General features: G+C 42.5%; 3 protein-coding genes across 3 annotated transcripts; 1 reads left to right on the top strand and 2 right to left on the bottom strand.

Moving 5' to 3' along the window:
* Nucleotides 1–2,152: 2,152 nt before the first annotated feature.
* On the bottom strand, nt 2,153–7,859 carry ccdc174 (coiled-coil domain containing 174). Its single transcript, XM_056437415.1, has 11 exons — nt 7,764–7,859; nt 7,433–7,540; nt 7,232–7,332; nt 7,085–7,143; nt 6,848–7,001; nt 6,438–6,533; nt 6,195–6,331; nt 5,991–6,085; nt 5,574–5,721; nt 5,296–5,439; nt 2,153–3,514 (listed from the first exon to the last, which is right to left on the bottom strand). The coding sequence occupies exons 1-11, from the start codon at nt 7,800–7,802 to the stop codon at nt 2,565–2,567; spliced, it is 2,031 nt and encodes a 676-aa protein (XP_056293390.1). The 5' UTR covers nt 7,803–7,859; the 3' UTR covers nt 2,153–2,564.
* A 2,814-nt stretch (nt 7,860–10,673) lies between these two features.
* ghrl (ghrelin/obestatin prepropeptide) lies at nt 10,674–12,227 on the top strand. Its single transcript, XM_056437293.1, has 4 exons — nt 10,674–10,862; nt 11,199–11,276; nt 11,360–11,472; nt 11,572–12,227. Exons 1-4 carry the CDS (start codon nt 10,749–10,751, stop codon nt 11,624–11,626), a joined length of 360 nt encoding a protein of 119 aa, XP_056293268.1. The 5' UTR covers nt 10,674–10,748; the 3' UTR covers nt 11,627–12,227.
* Nucleotides 12,228–12,547: 320 nt separating this feature from the next.
* On the bottom strand, nt 12,548–17,654 carry tatdn2 (TatD DNase domain containing 2). Its single transcript, XM_056436727.1, has 6 exons — nt 17,355–17,654; nt 16,884–17,207; nt 15,671–16,648; nt 15,381–15,508; nt 14,813–14,996; nt 12,548–13,607 (listed from the first exon to the last, which is right to left on the bottom strand). The coding sequence occupies exons 1-6, from the start codon at nt 17,652–17,654 to the stop codon at nt 13,467–13,469; spliced, it is 2,055 nt and encodes a 684-aa protein (XP_056292702.1). The 3' UTR covers nt 12,548–13,466.
* Between the last annotated feature and the right edge of the window lie 1,747 nt (nt 17,655–19,401).

Raw genomic sequence — 19,401 nt, forward strand, 5'->3', positions numbered from 1 at the left:
CTTCACGCTGCACCGGAACAAAGATTAACCGCAAACTGACACCTGCACTGTGTGAGTGAGAACGTTCTGAACGGTGCATACGTGACTGCTGGTCAAACAGATAATGCTTTGCAAAAATGAATTGATACAATTAAACTACTCGGAAAAGTCCTATTAGATTTGAAGGTCACAAGCTGAAAGTCATGTGTTCTATTATGAAAACAGCAGGTTGCCATTTTCCTCAGCGGGATTAAACTACCACGACTAAATGCAGAGCTGCTCCCTGAGAGGAGGGCAGATCCATCAATGAGACACTCCTTCCTGTCCCTAAAAAGTGATTAGACTCATCAAAGTGATGAGTCAGCAAGTGAAATTGACCTGAGAAGTACACTTTTTTCTTAAGTCTACGTTAGTTATGAGTGCAGTTGATGGTCATCATGGTAGCTGAAAATAAAAGAAACGGTTTGTTCTCGAGGTCCAGGAAAGGTTCCTGTGCATATTACACATAAGAGGTCTGCAGCCATGTAGCAGCTCTGCAGTGCGGTGAGCTAAATGCTAGCCTCATTGCGCTGATAGTCACAAGAATTCACATCACGGCTTTGGATAATGTTGCTCCTGTTTATTTATTTATTTTCTTTCTTACTTTAGATTGTGTCAGGTATGTCTTGTCTTACAACTATATTTTAAAAGGCAAATAACTACTGTGGTTCCTCTGGGAACCATCAACGTGCGAACACAAGTGAATGGAAAATCCTCCAATAGATATTGAGATATTTCAGTCTGGACCAAAGTGGTGGACGCAGTGGCTTAACTGCCTCTGTGTGCTGTTGCAACACTATTCCATTGTAAACCTCATTAAAAAAGTGTTTTCTTTATTGTTATGAGTCTGTACTACAGATGCATGTAAGAGCATATATTAAATCCCTGTATGACCATCACTGGGAGGCTCCCAGTGATGGTTCAGTGACAAGACCTCCTCGGTCTTGTCACTGAATCAGCATCATCTTGAATGTCACCTCGGAGGCAGCACATTTACTCAGGCAGCAAATTGGCTTCAGAAAGCTCAAAACAAACACAAGTTACTTCACAAAAAGACACACTTAACATACTGGGCACGGGCACACACACACACACACACACACACACACAGCTTAAGCTGTTTTTCTCACTCCGGTTGGACTGGTCTAACTTGAGGCTGGAGGAACAAATACTCAAATAAATGCAGTGTTTAAGGTCACACTGCGGTCAGAAATCCACTACAACGGGAAGAGAACCAGAGTGAAAGGAGAACCACAAAGTTCCAAGTAATTCTCCTGCTGGAGAGTGAAAGGAACCAAGTTTCAGAAATCATGCCAAATAGCTCATTGAGAGGATGACGGGGGGATTTGGTCCTTGATTTGTGTTTGAATTGTAGTTCCAGCTCTTATGAAGTAAAATACTGGCACCTCCTCTGACTAGTTCCTCTCTAGTTTCAGGTCAAATGGATCCTGTGGACCAAGAGGGGCAGAGGTCGATGTCAGACAATGGACAGTGTCATATACCAACACATGTAAACTCACGTAATCTAAAGACTGTGAACAGTGATGCCATCAGCTTCTATGCAATATTCCATCTGGACATTACACAGTGGTCCTTTAAACGCTGTTCACCAGTCACAGGGTCAGAGACCAGAGGACCGTGGCTTTGAGGCCTGGAGCTGAAGATCAATGTGTTCCTCTCGAGCACTCATTGCCCCACTTGCATGATGATGCCCCTCTAATAACACCGTGAAGACTGAGACTCTGTTGGACTGACGGAGGAGGCGATGCAGACCACCAGGATGAGTCGGGTCCGGCATCAGGGAGCAGCAATGAAGCGGTTCTGTTCAGGTTACTGATTGGTTACAGCTGAACAGTAAAAACCGTTTGGACCGATTTCACAGAACTTCACCTGCTGCCTTTTCCAGCTGCCATGACTAAGCAGCACTTGATGAGAGACAGAGACATTTGTAATTCAAACACTGCTACATAGCTCACTATTTAGAGCTAAAACACGAAACAAATTAATTCTCAGTTGTGATAATTTGCTGCTTTTCTTTTTCTTGTGTGAGAATAAACTGAATCTCTTTGGGTTATGGTTGTTGGAAGGAGAACTTTAAGACATTTGAAGCTGTCATCTTGAAGGAGTTACGACATCACAATTAAACCTTTATGGGTAAAATCATCAGCTGATTGATCAACAACGAAAATAATGCATCCTTTAACAGTTCAGATAAATCACAGCAGATGTTTTCACAATGAAGGTGTACAGATCCCTCTGGTGGATAGACGTTCATACTGCAGCTCTATGTCCACTGTATGCCATGCCTTCTTTCCATTACACTAATATATTCCGAGGTGGAGGCTTTATAGGATGAAGTAATTAAAAAAAATTTCATAATGGCAAAACAATGTCCGCTTCAATTCCTGATATTTATTCAATTATAAAACTCCAAGCTAAGAACTTGTGTGCTCTTTGTTTCTGTGATTTCCCCAACAAAAGAAAAGGAAACAGCCGCGTTTACACTCAGTATGAAGCAACGACATCTTAAATATGACATTTAGAGATTAGGTTGAGCTCCTGTAGAACGACAGCATGTCGTCCAGACTCTCCGTCGGCTGTCTGGCCTGGCTGACGTCTTCAGGCTGCTGAGCCTGAGCCTGAGCCTGAGCCTGAGTCTGAGCCTGAGCCTGAGGCTGAGTCTGAGCCTGAGTCTGAGGCTGAGTCTGAGCCTGAGGTTGAGGTTGAGCCTGAGGCTGAGTCTGAGGTTGAGGCTGAGCCTGAGCCTGAGGTTGAGCCTGAGGTTGAGGCTGAGCCTGAGTCTGAGTCTGAGTCTGAGGCTGAGCCTGAGCCTGAGCCTGAGGGGGATACTGGGGTTGATACTGGGGGGGATACTGGGGTTGATACTGGGGGGGATACTGGGGTTGATACTGGGGTTGATACTGGGGGGGATACTGGGGTTGATACTGGGGGGGATACTGGGGTGAATAGTGAGATGGATACTGGGGTGGATACTGGGGTTGATACTGGAGTTGATACTGGAGTTGATACTCGGGTTGATACTGGGGGGGATACTGGTCTGGGTATTGTTGGGGAAAGAAAGGAGGCTGGTGATGTGGTCCAGCAAACTGAGGAGAAGGAAACATAGGATAACATGAAGGGTTGTACTGGGGATTAAGAGGAGGAGCAGATGCAGGAGCTGAATCTGCCGAGAGATCTGAAGGTGATAACTGCGATGAAGTCTGTGGTTGTGAAGGAGGTGAAAGATTTTGTTGAGGAGGAGGAGGTGAAGGAGGTGGTGGAGCCGTGTTAGGCTGAGATTGTGGTTCTTCCTCCTTGCTTTCAGAGACTCCTTCTGGGGCTTTGGTCCACTGAAAGGCCATCTTGGATTTATTCTCCTGAGCTCTAATCTTCCCAGGTCCTGCTCTCTTCCACTCAGAGAAGTACGCAGAGGGAGGTGCAAAGTCGGACTCTCGTTCTTCGCGACGGCGATTTGTCCACTCGGTAAACATAAACTCTGGAAGAAAAAGTGAAAGGAGTTAAAGAAGTCAAGTATTTGACAACAGAGAGCTTTACATTCATTTTGAAAAACCTTAAACACAGACACAAGTATACATAATTCAGCTTGAATTATTGTCTCCGAGTCATAGATATTAAAACAAGCTCGCAGATAGGGAACACAAAATTTGTTTTAGTTCTAAATGCAGATCCATCGGATGGTAACTTAAAGCGAGTGGAGAGGAAGCGTCTGTCTTTACTGCAACAAGGATGCATGACACCGAAACACTACGACGCGTTTAATAGAGGGGGATGTGATCAGAGACAACGAGAACTACCGCCTCACGGCCGTCGGCCTCAACCAGGCCAGGTTGCAGTTCACATCCACGTCTGTCTGAAATGTGATCGCTTAAAGCAACTGTGTGTGAGATCTAGTGGCCTCTAGTGGTGACGTTGCAGATAGCAACCAACCACGCCTCCCGCTCACCCCTCCCTTTCCCAGCTGGTCAGAGAACTACAGCGGCCTTCAGGTGTCTTTAGGATCTTATGACTACAAGGAGACACTTATCAGGACTCTGTTCTTTTTCTTGACTAAATGATTGCTTTCAAAAACATATCTAAAATGTTACAAACAAATAAATCAAGAACAGGGTTAAAAGTTATTTGTAATCTACATTTCACTAAATATGTTTTATAGAGCAGTGACAGTTATGTTTAGAACATCGTAGTCACTATCGAGTTATTTATATCTTTATATAACAAATCCTAACCCTCACCCAAATATCAATAAAATAATTTACATTCCTGAGTGAAGTTTATAAATGATAATCAATCGTGAAGAGCAGAGGAATCAGATGGTTCTTCTGCTCTTGCTTCGTGTCCGCCAGCAGAAAAGTTTACAAGAACAACCTTCAGACACACAGCTTCTGCTTTAGCACGTTTAAAAAATAAACGCTTTTGGCCAATATTACGTGTTGCGCTTGTAAACAAAGCAGCGGTGGATGAGAGCGGTCGATTCATTAAGTTGTCATGTTTTGTTGCTGTCAACGAGTCAAATTCACTTTACCACCGCCCCCTTTCTACTCGCTGACACATTGTGCATCTGTGTGTGTGTGTCTGTGTGTGTTGTGTGTGTGTGTTGTGTGTGTCTGTGTGTGTCTGGATGTTTGTGTCTGTGTGTCTGTGTCTGTCTGTATGTGTGTGTGTTGTGTGTGTGTCTGTGTGTGTCTGTGTGTGTGTGTCTGTGTGTGTGTCTGTGTGTGTGTGTCTGTGTGTGTCTGTATGTGTGTTTGTCTGTGTGTGTGTCTGTGTATGTGTGTAGAGTTGCTGGAGCTCAGTACAACAAAGAAAAAAGTGGAAATGCTCATTTCAACGTTATGTTAATGTGTTGTTGTTTTGTTAAATGGAGATTGGGATTGAGCCCAGGGAAGATGACCCGCTCTCCATGTGGATATAAGATAAGCTAAATAAAACATACTAATTCTTAGTTACAAGCATATTATAATCCATTTCTGGCAATAAATCGCCCTAAATAAGTATTTTAAATCTTTATAAATGTCAAAACATGTTCCATAAATGTTCATTTTAACTTATGACAGTTGACAGCGAGCTAGCATGCATAGCAGCCGGACACCTTCACCAGCAGCTAAATGGAATTCAGCAATTATTTTTAATTTTCTGTTGTCTACTTTTGCACCGCTGCTTTTTCATCCGAGAAGTATAACAAAAAAGTAAAAGTCCTACTTTTGCTTGACACTCATTTAATATTATTAATAAGGACCTTTAAATAATAAGGATTACCTTTGCCTCGGTCCCATTCTCGGACATGAGGGACTCCTGGTTTGGTGTCCTTCCTTTCCTGGATCTCCACTATCACCTTCTTCACTGTGCTCACTTCTGGGGAGTCCTCTGGCGGTCCTATAATTTCTCCTTCGTCATCTCGTCCTAGGACAAAGAATTCAAAACAATCCCTCATTTACTTATTATGTGCGATTCTTGAACTGCCGAATGCAAACAGACTTTAAATGCAGACAAACGGTCATGGCTGCATTTGATTCGAGGTAGTTGTGGATTCTAACCGTCATTCTCCTCCTCTCTCTGCTCATCCTCAGTGCCATCCAGCTTGGCCTTCTTCATCTTTCTCTGTCTCACTTTGGTCAACCGGGCCCGCAGGATGGCCTGCCTCTTGTCCTTCAGTTGTTCCCTCTTGGTGCGCTGATCTGTTGTCTGAATGACAGGAGAGATGGAAAAAAGAAACAAGGACTGAGCAAAAACTGACGGGGACATTATTAATTCAAATGCAAATGGACTTGTGTAGCAATATGGAGCAAACTCTGTAAAGAACAAAGACATAAAGGTGCACATGGAAGAGATATTTCTGTCAGTCAGGTACATTGTGGATATAAGTGTGCTTGGTTATCAAGGGAACCTTTAAAAGACAAACACAAAAGACAAACACTTCTATGTTTCCATCCGTCAATAGATCGGCAGCTCACCTGGTCTCTCAGCATGTCTAAAGTGTCTCTCTGCTTTTTGCGCTGCTCTTCATCCTGAGCGAACGCAAAGTAACCTACACCGAGATCTCGAGCCTCTGAGAAGAACAGACACACAACACTATTTACACAGCAAAAGACCTACAAACCAAAAAAACTACCTTTCAAATGCACACACAAGTGTTTTAGAACTGATTTAATAGTAACCTTGTCCCCTAATGTCCTCGTAGTGGAGCGGTCCTACAGGCCTCTTCATAGCCTCCTCTTCCTCCCTCTCCCACTCCTGCCTCTGCAGCTCTCGACGCATGTCCTCAGAGAGTAAGGTCTTATCAGCTGAAGCTTTTCTACACGGAATTATAATCATCAAAAGAGTTGCAGTTCCAGTATGACACCAACAGCTAGAAACCATCACCTGAACCTTTAAATAGTTGTTATTTGCAGAATATTTACTCTTTTCCCTGAAAGTCTTGGTCCATTTTCTTAAAACCTGGCAGGTCTTTCTTCATGCATCTCCGAGATCGGCCCAAAGCGTCCACATAATCCACCCTACAGAGAAACAACGCAGAAGGAGAACAGTTTACCAAATGTTTTAATGCTTTAAGCATTATCTGAATTATGTAATGTATACATTTTCCCTTAGTTTATTGGAACTGTTACAAGAGGTGTTTTAGAGTTTAGGAGGGTTTTTTGGTATTTGTTTAAAATAGATAATTGGGATTGTCTGTGTTTTTATTTATTTATATATACACACACATACACACAGCATATATATAGTTATTGTATCTACTTTGAATTGACATACTACCTAAACGTTATATTTTATAAGTCAAACCCTTGTAATTGATTTAATGAGACATTACCATTCCTCTTCCGAGTTTTGAGGGGGAGGGACAGGAGAAGAGTTGTGTCTTTCCTCATCGTCTCTTTCTGTTTTCTTCTGCCCATGCATTTCCCTCTTTTGGTCAATTATCTTCTGGGTGAAATCAACCAGGAACAGCCCCTCTGTCTCTTCATCTGTGGTATTACAAGACCCCCAAAAAAGTAAATACATGTTGTTGTACAACTAAGTATCAGAGAGATGCCATTTACACTCCAACCTGGAAAGTCTCCTTTGATCATTTGGTCATAGAGTATGGCCTTTTCCTCCAACTTGCGTCTGTTATCAGAAGACACAAGTGGAGTCAGAGGTTTTGGTTTCCATTGCATCGTGACAGTACATCTGCTGTCTCGTGTGCTGAACTCACTTGGATGCGTCGAGGCTTTTCTGCTCCTCAGCCAGCTGCTCCGCATCTTTCTCAGCTCTTGCAGAAACACCAGCGTTTTGTTTAATCCAGACATTAGGTTTCTACACATGACAATGAAGCCATGACACACCTGGTTAGTCAATATCCTGTATATATTATACAATCAGGTAAAAACATGTTCCGAAATAACACATTGTGTACCTTGATTTGGGGTTTTGGGGTGAATCTAGCACCAGAATGTTCATGCCCAAGTTTTTCGTGTTTGAATTGTTCCTGCTTTCTGAACAACTCAGCTTTCAGGTCCACCAGCTGTAAGAAAGAATATGTTAGACATACAGGGAAATACACTTTTGTTTTGTTTTCCTCTTTAAGTGAAGTCAAAACAGTGTGTAACTAACCTAACGTTATATGCTAGCATGTCGCCTGAGAGTACGTTAGCTAACGTTAGCTGCTATTATCATGAATGTAATGTCACACAGTCGCACAGGGAATCAATACAATGGTTGTAAAGACGCTTCTCAATGTAACTCGCCGATGAAGCAGTCACGGCGAAGGGTTTCTTTCTATCCATGTTTACTTCTTTTCTACACCAATTTGTTCGGGCTTCTGCTGCGGCAAAACTGTGCCTGACTTCTTCGTTGGTTTTCTCTTCTCTCGCTAGTAAACGGTTGCTTTACCGCCACCTAGTGGCGTCTTGATGTAAACACAAGATCCATCGATCATACAATCCCAATCTGCTCAGCCCTGATGTCTTTTTCTGACTCGGCTTCATTTATTTCTGTCTCATGTGCAACTTTGTCTTGAAAAGTATATTTTAACTGATCTCAGCTTTGCCATGAATGGTTATGTTGCCCCGACGATCTGCTTCTTCAGAGCTTCTGCTTCCTCCCTTCTCCACAACTCTCAATATGTGGCGTTAGATTCAGTCCGTCCTCTCAGCTGGTAAATATGAATGATGTCCAGCAGAGGAGCAGCTCTGAGGTTAAGTTAAGATCCTCTGCACAGCGTTTAGAAAGTTATAGCATTATGCTCTGTGGTATAAACCTTGTAATGCCTTGCATGAAGGGATAATACAAAGTCATAATAGTAATAATAATAATGGATCATTATTTTTATCGGTCTTTATAAGGAATGACAAAGTACTTTACATGGTAAAAACAGAAACAGTAACGCATAACAAAATAAACAAAGACCATACAAGATATTCGCCTACAGAGCCAACAGGTCTGCAGACGATGCAGTCAACATGGCCCTTCACTACATCCTCCAGCATCTGGACTCCCGAGGAACCTACGCCAGGATCCTGTTTGTGGACTTCAGCTCTGCCTTCAACACCATCATCCCGTCCCTGTTGCAGGACAAGCTCTCCCAGCTGCACGTGCCCGACTCCACCTGCAGGTGGATCACAGACTTCCTGACCGACAGGAAGCAGCACGTGAGGCTGGGGAAACACGTCTCAGGCTCCCGGACCACCAGCACGGGTTCCCCCCAAGGCTGTGTTCTCTCCCCTCTGCTGTTCTCCCTGTACACCAACAGCTGCACCTCCAGTCACCAGTCCGTCAAGCTCCTAAAGTTCGCGGATGACACCACCCTCATTGGACTCATCTCTGGCGTGGACGAGACCGCCTACAGGTGGGAGACTGACCACCTGGTGACCTGGTGCAGCCAGAACAACCTGGAGCTCAACGCTCTGAAGACAGTGGAGATGGTTGTGGATTTCAGGAGGAATGCAGCCCCACCCGCCCTCTCATCCTGTGTGACTCCCCGTCGGCTGTGGAGTCCTACCGCTTCCTGGGCTCCATCATCTCCCAGGACCTCAAGTGGGAGCTGAACATCGGCTCCATCTCCAAGAAGGCCCAGCAGAGGATGTTCTTCCTGAGGCAGCTGAGGAAATTCAACCTGCCAGGGAAGATGATGGTACAGTTCTACACGGCCATCGTTGAGTCCATCATCTGCTCCTCCATCACCGTCTGGCACCCTGCAGCCACAGCCAAAGACAAGCGCAGGCTGCAGAGCATCATCCGCTCGGCCGAGAGGGTTATCGGCTGCAATCTGCCTTCCTCCAGGTCCTGTTCACTTCCAGGTCACTGAAGCGGGCCAGAAAGATTGTCGCCGACCCTCCCACCCTGGACACTCCTGTTCGAGTCCCTCCCTCGGGAGGAGGCTGCGTCCATCATGACCACGACCTCCCGCCACACCAATAGCTTTTTCCGACGGCGGTCGGGCTCATCAATGGACCCCGGGACTGACTGACTGTCACCCCCAGGACTACCACCTCTTCTTCCACCTTCCTCTCTCCTCCTTCTTCCCGCTCCTTCCTCTTCCTCCTCCTCCCTCTTCCTCCCACTCCTCCTCCCTCCTTGCGTTGATTGTTGTTTGTCATGTCCAAATGTTGCACCTTCCACCAAAAAAAATTCCTCGTTTGTTTGTGAAAACATTCATTCTTTGGCAATAAACCTGTTTCTGATTCTGATTCTGATTCTGATAACAGTAACACATTTTAAAAGCAATGTACTGTAAGAAAGAAGAAAAGAAAGAAATGTAGAAATGTATACTTTTGTTTATTCCCTGGGGAAATTATTCTCTGCATTTGACCCATTCTTAGTTATTCAGGAGCAGTGGGCTGCAGTGAAGCAGAATGTGAGTAATGTGTTTTATTCAAAGAAACACGATATCTATCATCAGATCTTTGTCTGATGGCTCTTTTCTGCCTCCAAGCAATGTTACCACACCCTTCAGAGTGTAATATAAAGAGTTACACTCATGACTGTATTTGAATTGTGTTAGGCACCTTCGTATTAAACTGAGTGAGGTTTCAGTCTTCCAGATAGACTGACCAATACTCATTCTGAACAAAGATTTATTAAAGATCATATATTATAATTTTTTATTGGTAGCATGACAACGTGTAATATTATCGAATCTACATTTATGGGCTCAGATGTTGTCACATTCCTCAGTTTGATGCACTTAGACACATTAGAGGAGAGTTCTTAACTGTTGAGCCGTGTGCTGTTCAATATTAAGCTTCATATCTAACTGTATTGACATGAAGCAGATTTCTTTCCCTAAGTAAACCCTCTTTATAATAATGTCCATGTGTATTGCGCTTGTCCTGTGAATGGCATGTTGAGCTATTATGTAGACATACAGTCCCAGTTACCAATATCTCTATGGCAGCGTACCATTGTCTCCATCATCACATTGAAAAGATAAGACGATCAGGAGGCTTGCTGTTAGGTTACGACGGAGAAATGCCCACTTTGTTATCAATTTAAACATTTGAACAGTCCAATGCTACCAAGATATGACTGCACATTGCTGTGATATTTAATGCATTTGTAAACCGAAATGCAAGAGGATGAAGGGTATATAAAGGTGTGAAGCCACAAGCTCCTCAACAAAGTATCGGCCCCTTTTGAAGAAAAGAGAACTGGTCGTTCTTAAAATCAGATTTTCAACTCTTTACACTGTAGATTATTTCATCATACTTTGTGCAGGAGGCCCAACAGAGATCATGTTTGTGAAGAGAAACACGTGTCTGCTTGTCGTTCTGCTGTGCTCTCTGGCCTTGTGGTGCAAGTCGACCAGCGCAGGCTCCAGCTTTCTCAGCCCATCACAAAAACCTCAGGTAAGATATTTTCTCTCCGACAGCCATTCGACATGTGGATTCATTCTTGAACTCTTTATGAAAATATAAAAATGTAATAATGTGTGCATATTCTTTGCCGCTCACTCAAAGTACAACACAAGATGCAGTGTACTGGCCAGATGGAATAAACAGAGGGACATTTGATGCATCACATGAGATGAATTAAGGGCAGTATGGAAAGGAAAACCATATAGAAATGCACCGACTGTATTCAAGACCTGGGAATGATGTCATCTCATGGTTCATGTGAACGTCTGATGTGAAAGGGAATTGCTTACAAACATGAGACTTTTTCTGCTCTGGTGTCAACCACAGAACAAGGGGAAGTCTCCGAGAGTTGGCCGCCAGGTCATGGAGGAGCCGAGTGAGCCCGCTGAGGACAACCCCATCACAGTGAGTGGAAACATCCCTCCTGACGAGACCACGTCGCCCAAAACTGCCCCCCTCACTGCACGGTCTTCCTCTCTTGTGAGTAGATCAGCGCCCCGTTTGACGTGGGCTTCACCGTGAGAGAGCAGGACTTTGAGCGGTGCGGCGCGGTGCTGCAGGACATCATTCAGTCTGCTGGGAAGCACAGAGGCGACAGCAGGTTTGCTTGATTCCTGTGTTTTATTCATTCAAATGTTCCTTTGAGCCAACTTACAATGTTCAAATGTTTATTTTTTTAACACGTTTCATCCTGTTTCAGAGAAACCAGAGCCACTTTGAAGATCATGGACAAGAATTTAAGATTTGCTGTCTGAATGCCTTCCAATTTTCCAATTATTCTATAGTAATCATTAAGAAATCAGCCTGTGAACGTGTTGGTCTCCTCTTTCAAAACTTGATATATTCTTTCGCTCATGGCTCATAAAACACAGCTACTCAGACTTGGCTAAATAAGTTGCAGTCTGTGCCCTTAACTAATAACCGCCATTACAAACTAAAAAACAAGACTATCAGGTGAAAACATGTGAAAAATGTACCAAAGATCTTTTGGGATTTTTTAACCACATCGCAGTCTTCATCAGTTATAGAGTTGGTTTAGCATCCTTCATATTAACTTATTATGAAGCTTGGCTGATGTAAATATGGTTAGATAAAATATGGAAGATGATATGTGATTATATTTATAGAACTCGAGTTGCAATGATTTTGTCAAATGTTCTTAATGATATTGATCTGCATCTCCAATGTGTAAAATTGTCATGAAATTAATGTCTATAGTTCTAATTAATAATTATAAAAACTGTCTCATATCCTTCATAGTGAGCTGATGTTATTCATCAATAAAAACACCCAATATCTATTATTCTTATTCCTCTTCACACACATTTGCCTGCAAAAATAAAACATCAACTCTTCTTTTGTCTTTCTAATCTTTTACCAAATTAAACTAAACAAAACATCCAAGGTCAACATTTTGGGTAAAAGGAAGGAATTATGAAGGTGCGGGGAAACCCACAGAAGTTTATTTATTTCCTATTTACGGAGGAAATACAAGGTGAACTAGTTTTGAGGCGTCAATGCTGTAATGTACTTCTCCATTCTGCTTGTATTTGAAAGATTATCAGCAAGAACTATTCATTCTCCTCAGAAATGAACTGCACCTTTGTGTATAGAGTTAGACATTTATTGTTTTAGTCACCAGGGACAGTAGACATTAATCAACATGTCAGAGTCCGCCTGCTCTTCAGCGCTCGTCTGACAGCTTTCAGAGAGTTTAGTGTCTCGACCCTGAAGACTGCTCAACAGGTTGGACTGCAGTCGTTTTATTGTCAGGACACAAAAACTCACAATTATTACAAGACACTTAATTATTGCCACGAGATCAACGTTTGGTACAGCATTGTAATTTAACCCAACTCGCGCTGCTCATCCATTGACCGTTTCGTGTATCTGATTTTGGTCTGCTCCGACGCGTGTGCCTTCTGCCATGTCGCTTTTAATAAACACACATAAATAAACACACAACGGTGAACACAATGTGCTCCGGCCGATGCTCTGAAGAGGCTCTTAAACTCTTGGAAACGAAGCTTTGATCAATAACCTGTGAAAAAAGGGAACATCTGTATTTCAACACATCCCTCTCGTCAAAGATATGAGAGAAACACATTTATTCACCCAACATTGATCTCATCTACGCTCAGCACTAACCGCAGCTCGGCCAGGCTCATCATTCTGAAAATAAAAAGCACTCAGGCCAAATGTGTGGGACAAATATAGTGGTCTCCAAACAAGTGAATGGACTGTCGTCACAGCCACCCTCCTACTTCAATAAAGAATCAGCTTCTCACAGCAAACAACACATTTTCACATTGCTGTATGACAGACGACTCTCTACTCTTTTTATTTGTCATCTTCACGTCCTCTTCAGTCAGAACTCGAGTCGTTCAACAAACCATACATGTAGGATGTAAAGAGGCAGGATTAAAAGGTGTTTGATACGTCTCCACTGAACCGAACTAAACGACTCAGCAGCTGAACAGAACAAACAGATGTCAACACAGCAAAAAGAACAATAACCAAATATGGTGAGGAATTAATTGATTAAATGAACATTGAAATATAATATCTATAATTCTCCTCCACCATGAAAAGAGCTCATACGCCGTAGACTTGAGTGGTGTTGTGTCGGATGGTGGCGAGGACCGTGGCCATGTCTTCTCCCTTCAGAAAGCTCAGCTCCTGCAGCGTATGAATGCCCATCCCTGGGTGTGAGAACCGGCAGACATCTCTCCTCACCTGTTAGGAGACACACTTATCACATGTGTGTTGTCAACATGTCCTCCCCCGTTACTTACAATTGTACCAGCACAGTCGACAGCGCAATACTGTCGGTTTTGTGGTGACATATGGAGCATAACACCAAAGGGGATTATCCAAAAGCTTTCACGAATACATAGAAATATATATATTTTGTAAATTGCTCCCCATAGTTTGAGAACTCAGTGGCCAATAGCTGACATTTTTTAGCACTTCGTAGCAAAAAATGAACATTTGCACATTGTTGTTGTCCATTCTTGACATTGTTTCCGACAAGCTTTAGATCATTGGACACAACACAAAGACTTTTTACTGTAAAGGAGAAGCTGCATTGTACTGCAACAACATCCTCTACTTGATCAATGGGGAACACTGAAGGACACATTAAACCTTGTATTTCTGAATAGAAATGTATTAAATCAGTGAAAAAAATCAATACGCTATGAGAAGGCCAGTATTGGCTATCTAATAGCTTTCCCCAATTTCTATTAGGGCAGATATTCAAAACAATTGTCAAATGACAATAGACTTGTGTTTCAGCTCCTATCTCATGTTGTTTACATGATTTAAACAGCTTCAGGTGGAGAAGAGTTTTCTTTGGATCAATATTGCAACGACCAAGAGTATGCAGTCCAATGTGATTATGATTATACAGTATATTGTACATACTTATAATAATAATAATAATTACTGTATTCCTTTGAGGATCACCTCCCTTGAGAACAAGAGTCCCCGTGTTTTTAGTTTATGTAGAAGTGTTTGTTGAACAATTCTTGATTGAACAATATATTTGACATTACTGCACGCATTGTAACATCAACAATGACTAGAGGCAGACTCTAATCATTTTTGTTAAAGAAAACATTAATGCATCAATATAAAACATAATCAACACGTGTTGGGTGCAGGTATTTAAATCTGAGAGAATAATTCATTCGTACAGGCGGATGATTTATGGGTACGCGCAGATTCGGGTGCCACCAATACTAAAAGAATATCACGGTCAGCAAAAAGTGTTCTTATATGAGCTGCCATCACAGTCACTTACAGCGAAAGTTGCCTTCAGCTGCAATTATAAGACACATTTAGCCAGGTTAAATGTTATTAACAATAGTAAGAGCCTGGCATTCATTAATGACATGAGAGCAGTGTTTTGGTTTCACCAATCATCAATTTAAATGTACCTGTCTTGGCAGGAAATATGGTGCGTCCGTCTCCACCACAATGCGGTTCAGAGGGATCTGCCGGACAGCATCTCGGGCCTCGGTGGCCTTGAAGTACGTGATGAGGGCCGTGAAACCCACATACAAGTTGGGGAACTCCGTCAGGAAGGGCTCAATCACCGGATAACTGTTTGTGAAACAGTGCCTGGAAACACAGGGGAGAAAATTCACAGATTAAATTCAGAACTATTAACCTCTTTGAGGGTCCTTAAAGTTTAAATCTTCAATATTCCAGTCCGAGTTGATTTGACAAAAACAAACAAATTGGCTTAAAAAAATGACAAATAATTTTTTTTATGACTTCAACCCATGACAAACATATTGTGTTCCTGTGACTTTATTGATAAAAATTTTTTTTATGAATCGACTATTGCTTAAAAAAGCCAACCTAAATAATATAAAAACAGGGCTATTGATTGAGTGATTATCTTAAAGATTGTAACTTAACCAAAAAGATGGGCATGAAGTATTTCTGAAAATTACATTTAAAATGGGAATAATTAGACGGACGATTTTCCTCCCAAAATACCTGTGAATTTTGTAGTCCCTCGGGACACACCGCTTCATTATTTCCAGCAGGTCATCATCTGCGTCCCTGCAGTGGATGACCAGAGGCTTCTGCATGGCCACAGCGAGACGCAGCTGGCGCTCAAACACCTTCACAGCAAAAGAAACATAGAAAGCGCCATTTATTATTTACAATAAAGTCATTGCATTCCACACAAAATATATGGGACATTTACACAATGATAAAGGCCATTTTAGTTTAAGATAAAGTTACTTCCTGGATTACAAAGTTGTATTTAACTGAGACTGTACCTCTTTTTGCTTGGAGTGGTCCGTGGAGTTCTTGTGGGAGTAGTCCAGGCCTATCTCACCAAATGCCACAGCTTTTGGATGCCTCATGGACATCATTATATCGTGCTCCTGGACACTCGAGTAGTCTTTCGCAAAGTGGGGGTGGCACCCAAATGCCCCCCACACCATGTCTTCGGAGAGCAAACCTTCCCACAGGGCTTCCTTCACCATGATCCTTGGGTTGCAGAAGTTTGCAATGCAGCCTCTAAACTCTGGAGGAAAGCTCCTTTTGTAGTGATTTAGAAAGCTGTGGAATGTCCCGCTGAAGCCAAGCTTTCCATAGAGCATGTCTAAATGGCAGTGTGTGTCTATAAAACCAACCTGATGGTTCAAGGAGGGGTAACTGGTTGACATCGGTTCTGCCCCAAGTGAAACTCTTCTTTTAGGAGTCGCACCATGAGTAAAGGAGAAGGGGGAATGATGCATGGAAGCACCAACATCTGACTGCCGGCGTGGGGTTGCTTTTTTCGAGTGTAGTGGCAGCGCAAAGGGGTCCTTATAGGCCGTAATGTTGGAGGAGCAGACATTGTCAGTCTGAATTTTGGATGCATGAGAAGGGGCCATGTTTGTTGGGTGGGGCTGCTTTAATGAGATAAGAACATTAGTCGGCGACAGTGAGGAAGGCCAATCCGTGTCCACTGCAGCTGCCTGGACGACCTCAGTGCTTTCATTGGGGGATGAAAAGGTGAAAGGTGAAGTTGTATCTTTCTGGGTATACACTGAAGGACTTTTCCATTGTTGGGTGTCAAAAGGGCCTTTCTGGTGAATCGTGAAACCAGACGAAGAATCATCTAAATGATCCAGGGCAGGGAGGTACGAGTCACAGCACTTGGCTTCTGGTTCATTTTCTGGAGCAAAGGATTGGACTTGAGAGGTTGTTCCTACAAAGTTGGAAACAACAAACCTCTTGGGAGAATGATCTCCTTTTAGCACAGCAGTCTGAAAAAGGTCAACAAAGAGGAGGAAAAAATGTCACCTCCCATTAGCTTTTACACTATATTTTAAGAACACAAATTGTACAAATGTTGTCCTTGCTTTTGATAAACGAAAGACATTTAAAGAAATGGCTAAATTAACAAAATATGTATTAAATAAAAGATTGCATGCTACTAAAACATAAAAAATGTAAATATAACTCCAGCAAAAATAGATTTCTAAGTGCTCGTTAATTTACCCGTCCGCCTGTTTTTAGCTTTGAGTCGTCATCCTGGGCTTCAACGTCCTCAAACACCTGAAGGGGGGAACACTGTTCTTCCTGAACAATGGTGCCGTCCTCAGAGCGGTTCTCAGCTTTCACTGGTGAAGACTCAAATGGCAAAGGCCTGCGGATACTAGTGCGGCCTCTTGCTCTGTCAATGGCTGCGACCACGGCCTTCGATCTCTCCTTGGGTGTCCTCTCTTTCTTTCTCATGAGGAAGGAGTGAGGTGGTGGAGGTGATGATACTACCTGGCTCTCTGTGGATTCCGTCTGCTTGGATAAATTGTCCAGAGGTTTCTCCTAATAGTTATGGTACAAATATACAAATAAATCAGTAATTTCTGTAGTACTGAACATAATGCAAGACATAGTACATTTAAGACTCCAGCTCTGATAAAACACTTCATTAAAAACATGGGTAGAGCAAGATTTACAATAAAAATGTACCTTTGAAGTTAGGAAATGTTCCGAATTTATACTTGAAAGCTTCCTCAGCTTAACTTTCCCTGAAGATGGCGTGCTTTCACCCTGCGCTCCTGCTTTTCTCTTGGGAGAGTCCAGACTCAATGCTCCAAGGCCATCAGGTCCTGGAGAGTCACCGAGCGGCAAAGGACTTGAATCTTCAATCAGTGATTCATTCCCGCGAGAGGGTGTGCCTAATCCAGCATCTCTCGCCTGAAGATTTGGGGACGAGGTGATTGCAGTTCGTAGCCACTTAATCGTCAACTTCTTTTTGCTGCTGCTCATTTCAGAGATTACGAATCCAATTCCTTGGAATAAGAAAATGAATAAACAGAACAGATTTGTATGGCCATTTAGTACATAATGCAAGCAAAGAAAAACATGAAAGCAAATAGTCATGTTAAAAAATGCAATGTTAATTTTCCCATTGGTCCTTTGTATGGGAATATGCACCACTGAAGCACGATTTAACTAACATAATGGGACTTGAGGCGGCTCTAGCTTTATCACCTGATCTTGAGACCCTGCGTCAAAATCTAGTTTCCAGATGTACAAAATACAGGGGTTACCTAGCTTGGTAAGGTGGATATTATTCAACAATTTATCACACAGCAAACCCGGGGCCAGGTAGTATTTAGGATAATGGACCCCGGGGAGAGTGGTGCTGTTGCCACAATAACAAATAATGGGGAAATAAAAAGGATACGGTTCACAATTATTAATTGTAAAATTACTGGAATGCAGCACATTATGGACATGTTTTTTTAGCTAGTATTAACCACTAGTGTCCCAATTAATTCTAGACAGTCAGGTTGTTTCTCCTGTCAACAGTTACAATGGATAAATCAGCTAGTTACGCCTCCACTTGAGCCAACTCACGCTAGCTGTTAGCTAGCTAACGGGAACTGTGTTCACGTGTTGATTCAAACTGCGACTCAGAAAGTCGCTAGCTTCCCGTTCTGGATACGAAAAGCCAGTTTGTGGGTTATTACATGACACGTGTTTATCACAGACTTAGCTACATCGATACGTGTAGTTAACGTGGTAATGTTGAAGAGTTGTTAATGTCACAGGAGGTACCTTCGGAGGAGCGGCACAGTAGAAACGGAGTGCTCGCGAGTCGAACCCGTCCCGTGTCCGTCTGACCGCGTTGGTTCAGGCAGCCATTCACCACTCGGGAGCTCACACGATTAATTTCTTACAACGTTTCTGAACTAAAACAAAATATGACAACGTTTTGTTGGCATGTTAACTATTGGATTCAATTGAAAAAGTGTAGTTTAAATTGGTGGTAAAGTTTAGTTTTGGACCGTTTGGCTAAACGATACGAGCGACCGAGATTAATCCACTTCCCACGAGATCAGTTCTACCAACGAGATTTGACTGACGGGCGACAATAACCGCGAAAACAGGTGATTTGGCAATTGGGTGCTCAGAATACAACACAAGACAACACAACGTGTATTTATATAGCACAAATTATGCTGTTTCCAAGTGCCTTGCATACCTTTAAACTCAAAAGGGAAAGAGCTTTTAAATACTGAAGCACCAACATCTGGCACGGAGGTGTATAGCTATTATATATACTAGGCCTACTATACTATACAATATTAAAGGCAAAAATGGAAATAAAGACATTGTTAGACGTTGTCAGAGGCGGGGGCACCACACACAAGTTTGCTTAACAATGATAGGCTTGATATCACTAGACAATGACCATGACTCTTACATTTCCTTCTTGGAGGTCAGATACTGTATATTGACAGCGAGAGATGTTCAGAGTTTGTTTTATTATTCAGCATACCTTAGTCAGGGAAGGTGTTTTACACATTCTCCTCAGCACAATATTACACTCACTAATTCAATTGTTACGAAGTTTAATACTTTGAGTTACTTTTCCACACTGTAATGAATTATTGTACATTTACGGTGATTTTAAACATCATATGTTTTTACTTTGAAGGGATTTAATAAATTCTGACAGGATTATTCTAGAAATCGTAGACAGTGACACTTTGTTAGACTTTTGGTA

This window comes from Pseudoliparis swirei, chromosome 18, assembly GCF_029220125.1.
Source record: "Pseudoliparis swirei isolate HS2019 ecotype Mariana Trench chromosome 18, NWPU_hadal_v1, whole genome shotgun sequence".
Lineage (NCBI taxonomy): Eukaryota > Metazoa > Chordata > Actinopteri > Perciformes > Liparidae > Pseudoliparis > Pseudoliparis swirei.

What these genes read in the sequence shown, in the direction of transcription:
- ccdc174 (XM_056437415.1), bottom strand. Translation starts at nt 7,802, where the DNA reads ATGGATAGAAAGAAACCCTTCGCCGTGACTGCTTCATCG. An exon ending in CGAGGACATTAGGGGACAAG is followed by an intron (nt 6,086 to 6,194) that starts GTTACTATTAAA and finishes TGTTCTTCTCAG; the next exon opens with AGGCTCGAGATCTCGGTGTA. An exon ending in TAGACATGCTGAGAGACCAG is followed by an intron (nt 5,722 to 5,990) that starts GTGAGCTGCCGA and finishes CCTGTCATTCAG; the next exon opens with ACAACAGATCAGCGCACCAA.
- ghrl (XM_056437293.1), top strand. Translation starts at nt 10,749, where the DNA reads ATGTTTGTGAAGAGAAACACGTGTCTGCTTGTCGTTCTGCTGTGCTCT. An exon ending in CTGAGGACAACCCCATCACA is followed by an intron (nt 11,277 to 11,359) that starts GTGAGTGGAAAC and finishes TCTTGTGAGTAG; the next exon opens with ATCAGCGCCCCGTTTGACGT. An exon ending in AAGCACAGAGGCGACAGCAG is followed by an intron (nt 11,473 to 11,571) that starts GTTTGCTTGATT and finishes ATCCTGTTTCAG; the next exon opens with AGAAACCAGAGCCACTTTGA.
- tatdn2 (XM_056436727.1), bottom strand. Translation starts at nt 17,654, where the DNA reads ATGAGCAGCAGCAAAAAGAAGTTGACGATTAAGTGGCTACGAACTGCA. An exon ending in ACCACTCCAAGCAAAAAGAG is followed by an intron (nt 15,509 to 15,670) that starts GTACAGTCTCAG and finishes TTTGCTGTGAAG; the next exon opens with GTGTTTGAGCGCCAGCTGCG. An exon ending in CATATTTCCTGCCAAGACAG is followed by an intron (nt 13,608 to 14,812) that starts GTACATTTAAAT and finishes GTCTCCTAACAG; the next exon opens with GTGAGGAGAGATGTCTGCCG.